We start from the raw sequence: 7,933 nt of genomic DNA, 5'->3' as shown, positions 1-7,933 counted from the left end.
CCCCCCCGCCCCCAAGCCAGTTTAATAGCTTATTGCAGTAGAAGAGAAATCCGCAATTCTCTTCCTCATCCCTCTGGTTATCAGCACAAGACAGCATTAACTCTATTTCTGTATTAGCACCGTGCAATAATCACACTAGAAACCCTAGTCTCAACCCAGGACTCTATTGTGCTGGGCACTGTACAAACACAAAACAAAACAACAACAAAAAACCCAACAACAAAGACACAATATTCCCTTCCAAAGAGCTTCCACAATAAAACTAACTGGCTGTTTGAATACATGGTAGAAGAGAAAATGTCCCCAGGAAAAAAGCTGCTGGTAGAGAGCAGTTAATTTTATCAGCTAGTACCGCAAATAGGTACTGGCTGTAGAGAAACTGGCCATACAACACTACATAGCATCTTAGGAAAAAGAAAGGAAAGAGTCAGGAATTTATGGAAGAATCTAATTACCAAAGCTGGATTTGAGCCAGGTCATTAGGGCTAAGAGGCTGACAAAGAGGGGCACGTGAATTGCTGATGACCACAAACAGCCAAAACTTATGTTTTATCCAAATGACAGTCTCTCCAGCTCAGCACTGGAGTATTCACTGCAAAGACCATGTTTGAAACTGAAGTCCTGCTAACAAAGCGCCCATCCCTATGCTGGCCCTGAATCTCCCGTGATGCCTGAGAACAAAGGCCATCACAACATAAGGCAGGACAAGCCGCTACCACACACGGCCAAAAGACAACGTCGGATCTACCTACTCACAGCACTGCAGCAGATGGGAAAGCCTACTTGACAGGACAAACTGTCTTTCTAAATAAAGCGCAAGCCCCCAAACACACCTGGCACCCGTTTCTGTGCAGGAATCCGGCATCTCCCACAGAGGAAGGGTGCTGCTACCCGGCCGAAGTCCGACACAGAGGAAGTCTACAGCCTGTCGACACATCCCGCCCTTCCAGGCTCCTGCACACTCGCTCAGGGGCAGGACACAGTGGCTACATCTCTCCCCCGCACCACACCATTTCACTGAGGCACTACACCCTAGCCCTGCATCTCCAGGCCTGGTGAAGAGATGCTGCCACACGACAGCACCCTGCCAAGGGAGCCGCTCTGCTGCACCCCAGCAAGGCGAGAGCGCCCTGGGGCAGCCGCAGCATCACAAGAGAGGACAGAGACGCAATCCTACAAGGAGGAAGGGAAGAAAGCAGCTAAGTAACAGCTCCCCCGAGGCCAGGCCGCGCGGGTCCCCAGGAGCTGCTGCAGGGCTGAGGCTCCCCTGGGCTCCAGCCACCCCCTGGAGCCGGAGTCCACGGCCTCGAGAGGGCGCATGCGCAGCCCGCAACACACTGGCTCCCCATCTGGCAAGTCCCCGCTGCACGAGTGCGCATGCGCGTCCCAACCTCCCCGCGCTGCTGCTCAATGGCTCACTATTTGGCAGCCCCCCCCCCCCCCCCCCCCCCCCCCCGGCTGCGGGCCGCCCGGGAGGATAGCGCCGGGGCCACGGAGAGGGGGAGAGGGGCACGGAACACGGAGCTTTACCTGCAGGATATTCGACGTGAGTGAGAGAGACCGCCCGCCATGGAGCTGGGAACGAGCACTCACCCACCGCGGCCATCTTACCCGGACACCGGGTCAGGCCGCCACAGCCAATCGGAATGCACACAAAGGGCGGTACAACCAATAGGCGGGGGCCGGAGGCCTAAACAGCCAATGGGGCGGCGCGGCCGGGGGGGGGACCCGGCCAATCCCCAAACACCCAATTAAAAATGCAACCCGGGATCGGTGGAGCCAATGAGATGTGGGCATTCACGTCCAATGGAGGAAGGCGGCAGGTAGATCTGGAATCAATCAAAATGAAGGCGGGTGCTGGCCCAGTTTAGGATTGGTGAAGAAGAGGATGCAGTTCATCCAATCAGAAGGTCGGACTGACCTCCAGCCTTAGCCAATCAAATGTGGGGGGGGGGGTGGAGAACAGGAGGCCTGTGGGGCTGCAAGGGGCAATGGGGAGTGCAGCTGGTTTCCCCTCCCCAGCACTGGTGCCCCAGGAGCTGCCAGGCCCTGGCTACCACAGCGGTGATGGCGGTGCAGAACAGAGGGCCACAAGCACATGGCGCACTGGAGCTATTGCCATCGCCTGATGGTGCCGCCGCTAGCGATCAGGCACTGCGGCCTGGTGTGGAAGTTGCTGCGTCAGCCTCTCCCACCGATTTAAACACCCGACTTTGCCCAAATTCAACACGCAAGCCTGGAAAAAGTAGAGCGCCATTGAGCATGACCAATGCTGCCTCAGCCTGGCCTGACCCACACGTTGCAACCTCTCTGCTGCTAGCCCCAGACGGCTGCTTTCGTGCTTTTGTCACTAGACAGAGACTTTGGTGCCGCTCAGAAAACCCAGGGGGAGAGAAGCAGGGCTCCGAGTTATTTGACGTCAACAGGACATGGAGTTACTTCACCCAAAGATCCACGCAGGCAAACTATGGGGCAAAGGGAACGAGGATGTGGGTGTCTTCCCCTCTGATTTCCTTGCTAAGAAGTTAGAGGGAAAAAATGGAAAACATTCCCATTCAAAAAAAGGGGAGGGAACATACTAAGGACATTCTGCAAAGCGTTGCCATGCTTATCTGCTCCACGGAAAGGAGCCTGTATTGTTTGCAGACTGAGTTACCATCCCTTCCAATTCAGCATACATTTCTTCTTCCTTCACTGCTCAGACCGTGGAGTGGGGAAGCCGAACAGGAACGGAGAAGAGAACGAGCACATTATGGTAATGTGCAAGTTGTAAAGGATATTCTAGTCTTTCAGAAGGGCACGGTCATAACCAGGCACCGCTCTTGCTTGTAACAAAGGTCATTGCAACTGGGACACCTAGCAGCTAAGACCTGAGAATAGCTATGGTACTGAACAGCTGAGCTTTGATTTCAGAGTACAATTCTCCCCTCTCCCCGTGCGCACACATGCACACACCCACCACTGCTGTGGAAACATGAATAAAAAGTGTGCCAGAGCACAGACAAGGGGTGTGGGAGGTATATGTCAGTAAGAACAAGCAGTCAGAGCTAAGAAATGCCACTCAGACGATTAAGTGATTTTCTTTCTTAGCAAGCCATCATTATTTTCCCTTAATCATGCCTTCTGTGATGTCAACAATAAGTAATGAGAACATTACAGAGAAGCTGCTTGCAGCAAAACCACCTTGGCCAAGTAATGCTGAGTTGATTCCATTTAAATGGAGGATGAACAGAAGTAGGTCTGGAAATAAGGTTCTATTGTGCAAAAGGGGCAGGTTTTGGTCAGCTAAGGGCATTAATTATCCACATAAACTGAACTGAAAACCTTGGTGACTTGAATGTAAAGCAATTCCAGGGGTCTTCCAAGTCAAACATGCAATAAAATAAAACAGAAAGATGGAAAAAGCAGAAGTGCCCTGGTAAAGTTTGCTGATGACACAAAGTTAGGAGGCACAGTCAATACAAAGGAGAATTAGGACATCAGTCGATAAGTGACCAACTTCAAGGACTGAAAAACCAGAAATAGCAGGACTGGATGGAGTGGCCCAAGATCAGCTTTTCCATGCTACATTCCTATTTTCTCCCCATTTTATCTATATTTGGCAAGAAGAAGAAAATAGAATTCCTTTTTGTCTGAATGTAATGTGCTATAATTATGTCCACAAGTATTTCATAGTTTTGTAGATACCAGAAGTTCCCTGAAAAACAGTAGAAAAAGAAAAGACAAGACAGGACATAAACACACTTGGGGAGTGAATAGATTCTAAATCAAAAGAGAGCAAGAGGCTGCTGCCTCCAGATACCTGGAGTGCTGCAAGGCCTTTAATGTTATAGGAAAACTGCAGGCTAAATTTTTGCCATTGTTGTTAGAAGCTAGGCCTAGGTATGCAATACTGGTGTAGGAAGCTGTGAACTTTGCTCTTCCTGATGTTAGCATAGCTAAGGGATTTTTAAAAGAGCAGCCAAATAAGGTAAGGGCTAGTTAAAAATCTACTCTTTGACCCCATTCAGTTAGACCTTTAAAGAGGAGTTTTTAATGAAGAGAACCATCCGTTTTTCCTTACCACAGATAATATTTTTAACCACTTTCAGGTGAAGATTAGGATCTTGTCCTATGAATTTAAAATAACCCTTTCAAAAGTGGATACCATTATGGGCTTTTCAAGAGAAAGGAAGCAGCTACAGAGAAAAACTGAAGATGAATATTTGCTGCCAAAGGTCAGCCTCTCAGAGAAGAGAAAAAAAAAAAGGGGGGGGGGGGGGGGGGGGGTTAGTATTAAGGACTTGGTGCTTTTACTGCTAAAGTTAAATAAACCCCCCTCTTCTAGAACTATTGAAAGTGTTATAGAGTCAAAAGTTAATACTTGTAAATGAGAAAAAGAACAAAATCATTTTGGGCTTGACCCGAGTCACCTATGCCTACCTAGACATGAGAATTGTTTCACTACACAAACCAACTTTCTGCTCTGCTCCCTAGTGCATGCTTAAGACTTTTTAAAATTAAGTTGTTCCCCCTCCTCCCTTGTCCCCCCAAGATAGCTTCCAGCTTTAGTCCAATGATGCAAAAGCTAGGGATGAAAGTTCAGGTAGTAGAAAGGAAGGTATAGCAGTACTATATCAGTGAAGGGTATTTAAAAAAAGTGCTTTTGTTCCTTTATTAACACCTTTGATGAGCCTGGAAGTAGAGTTCTTCAGTTGTATTATTTTCCCGCTGAATTGCTATTTCAGGTATTACAGCTTTCAGTATCACCAAGAGCAGCATAGACTAAAGCCCAGTTTCCATGCAGGAAGGTTTTTTCTTAAACGCTGGCAAGCTAGCATTTGCCTTCTATAGCGAAACATGAGGATTTATACCCTTTACAGCTTATCCAGCTGCATCAAGTTCTTATCCACAGGAATGAATACTTCTTTGCCTGTGTCTTCTCCTGTCCCAAGCTGCTCCACAACTCAACTATGATACATATGAAGAAAATACTTTCTGCAGGGGGGGGGGAAAACCCTGGCTGTGGGAAGGAACAGCTCTTCCAGTTTAATCTGGCTGCTCTATGGCTGGAAAAGGAAACAAGGCTGAACGTGCAGATTACTTTCTGAAACAAAACATAGTACAGAACATGAGCATCATTAAGCTACAGAGTTCTTCTTTTGGCCCATTTTACTAACATTTTAACTACCTTGATAATGTGCATACTAAGGTTGAGACATTTTAACTTCCTAATTAAAGTAGACTCCTTTAGAACTATATTACTCTCCCTGTAGACAAGTCAGCTTTGAAGAAGGAAATCCTGGAAAATTAAGCATAGGGTCAACCTGTACTAAAAGCATGATGGTCCACTTCATCTTAGAGCTCGTCTACTCCCACCTGAAGAGACACTGCTATTACTATACCCATTGTGGCATAATTTCTCTCTCTATAGTAACATTAGTAATTTTCCTTATGTGGTCAGGCCTCGGCTTGCTATCAGTTCTTAGTTTTTTTTCTTTCTACAATCAGAAACGTTAATGTTCATCATTATAGTAGCCTCTAATGCTAATATGCAGACTCATCAAAATCAGTTGTGACAGATCACCAGAGCCTCTTATTAATAAGGATCCAACTGCAGAATTACAAACAAAAACCAAGATGATGAAAGAAAGATTTATTTTACTTGCTTGTAATGCCCACATCCTAAAAAAACAGATATAAAATGGTTTTAGCTGCAAAGAAAAGGCAGAGCAAAAACAGATGTTTACACCTTGGAAAGCAAAAGGAAAAAAAAAAACCACTCAGGCACAAAGTTACATTCATTATTTTCAGGAGCAGCAAAGGAATGTCCTACTGAAAAGGGCAGGGGAAAGCAAAAAACTTTCATATCCTTCTCCTTGCCATGAGATCATGTGGGTCATTTTTAAAGCCATTCTGAATTCTCAGAAACATGGTTTCTCAGAAAGGTGGGTTTCTTTGTAACTCTGTATGTTTATGACACCTTAAAAGATGCATTTGAGAGACCCTGTCAGAGGCATTTAGTCTATTCTCTAATTGCATTTAACATACCATATTATTACACTGGCACATTCACCACTTTGTGATGGTTGTTACAAACAACTCCATTTTAAGCTAAAAACCTGATCAAATTGCATTTCAAAAGCAAGCATGATCTAAGCTCTGTTTACACCTCAAAAACTATTGAAGATTTTTATTTTAAAATAGCAGCCAAGCAATTTAAAATCCTCTCAAGCGTTAAAACCTTTCAAGTGGCAGCCCAGAATCAATTTTAAGAGATGTAACCCTTTGAAAACAAGGCTTTGTCCTTAAAGGAAAAAAAGAAAAGAGCTACAGTCTAATCAAATAGATCTTTCCCCTTTACTAGAAATACTAAAATATTTAGTTCCCTCTAGATACAAGAAGCTGGGAAAATGTTTTTTGTTCAAGATCGCTCACTAAGCTAGACAGCAAAGAGTTGTTTATTCACAACCTTCACCCCACCTTGTAAAACAGCCGCTTTGCCATTTTCAGTACAGACATACATGAGGTGGGTACCAAATCCAGTGGCTTTCATGTACACAGCATAAAGTTTTACAAAGCTATCAAATTAATTTCTCTAGTGCAAAGTAGATTCCCCAGCAAGTAGCTTCATTATGCACCTAAACAGTCTCTTAGGCTACCCCCAAAAATATTTTCAATATTAAAAATGCAGGTCCTGGCAAGTTCCTGCAACTTAAAGTGGTATATTATCATCTTCCTTTTAGGCCCAGTTCTGCATTGTTCAAGTCAGTGGGAGCAGCCATGCATCCTTGCAGACATTTAAAGTAGCTTAGTGCAAATATGTCACTTCTACATACAGTCTTCAGATCAGCGCTCAGTAAAGAACGTTCTAACAGTCAAACCTAAAGGAAGCTGTCTTGTTTAGGCTTCAGCACTTCAGAGGGTATCATCACATTTTTTAAAGCGGGGGCGGGGGGGGGGGGGGGGGGGGGAGGGATAAGGAAGGGCAGCTCTCCTTTGTTAAGAGGTATAGAAGGAATATTGGTAGACTACCTAAGACTGTGTATGGGGAACAGCTCAGCATTTCTACTGGGGACAGGAGAGAGTTGATTCGATACACCAGCAATGAGAACTTAGAGACTGCTACAAGAAACTCAGAATCCTTGAGGATTCCTCTTTGCTGTCATCAGAAGGACAACAGATCAGATTAGGAATAGGAGTGGAGAAAGAAAGGGAGTAAAATGGTCATCCTCCCCCACTCCGATCTCCACCACTTCCCTTCAGTTGACTGATTAGGAATTGAGTTTTCCTACCTTAAGCCACAGCATGACCACAGAGTTTGCTATGATGACCCCATTTTAGTTCCCTGTCCACTGAGGATTTGAAAGCCAGCCAACATTCTCATTCATGAGAGAGGCTGCCTCTGATGCACTCATTCTAGGAAACACTCAAAGTAGCAAATACATACATAAAAACCACCAACACGCAAAAAAAAGAGAGAGGAGAGAGATAGCACTCTAAAAGTCTAAAGTGAACAGCATCAGTTTTGCAAGTACAAACATTCTTTCTTATTACATTAGTCTTCAGCTTTTCAGCATCTTTTCAACCACAAAGCTGCTAAAGTTCATTTTCCATTCAAACCAGCCACTCAAGGGCACAAAGTGGTGTAAGAAAAATCTGGCAAAGTAACTTGCTTTTAGAACTCACCCGACATTTTAATTCTGATCAACGTGCGGAAGGTGGACAATATCCTCCATTTCCTGCAATTGCTGTTTGACTCCTACCAGCATCAACTGCCCTCTCAAAAACATTTATTTTTATTAAGCCTTACCAAAGATTTCTGCTCCTCACTTTTCCACGCCTAAACCACTGTCTGTTTATTATGCTTGTCCAGTCTCTTGGGGCAAACAACTTTTGTTTCACATAATTGCAAAACGTCACATTATTGAACCATGGATGTTTTAAGATTGTA

At 45.1% G+C, this 7,933-nt stretch overlaps 1 protein-coding gene across 3 annotated transcripts in view; it reads right to left on the bottom strand.

The window, feature by feature from the left end:
• DOLPP1 (dolichyldiphosphatase 1) overlaps positions 1-1,634 on the bottom strand; it is a 31,769-nt gene extending 30,135 nt beyond the window's left edge. For all 3 annotated transcript variants that reach the window (XR_003094248.1, XM_006024348.3, XM_025205031.1), the window contains exon 1: positions 1,531-1,634. Coding sequence is in view for 2 of the 3 variants with exons in the window: in XM_006024348.3 (XP_006024410.1) it covers positions 1,531-1,606 (76 nt within the window). In the remaining variant the exon portion in view is untranslated. The remainder of the gene's footprint in view (positions 1-1,530) is intronic.
• Between the last annotated feature and the right edge of the window lie 6,299 nt (positions 1,635-7,933).

The sequence above is a fragment of the Alligator sinensis genome, unplaced genomic scaffold, assembly GCF_000455745.1.
Source record: "Alligator sinensis unplaced genomic scaffold, ASM45574v1 scaffold388_2, whole genome shotgun sequence".
NCBI classification, from domain to species: domain Eukaryota; kingdom Metazoa; phylum Chordata; order Crocodylia; family Alligatoridae; genus Alligator; species Alligator sinensis.
This window is presented reverse-complemented; position numbering and strand designations above follow the sequence as displayed.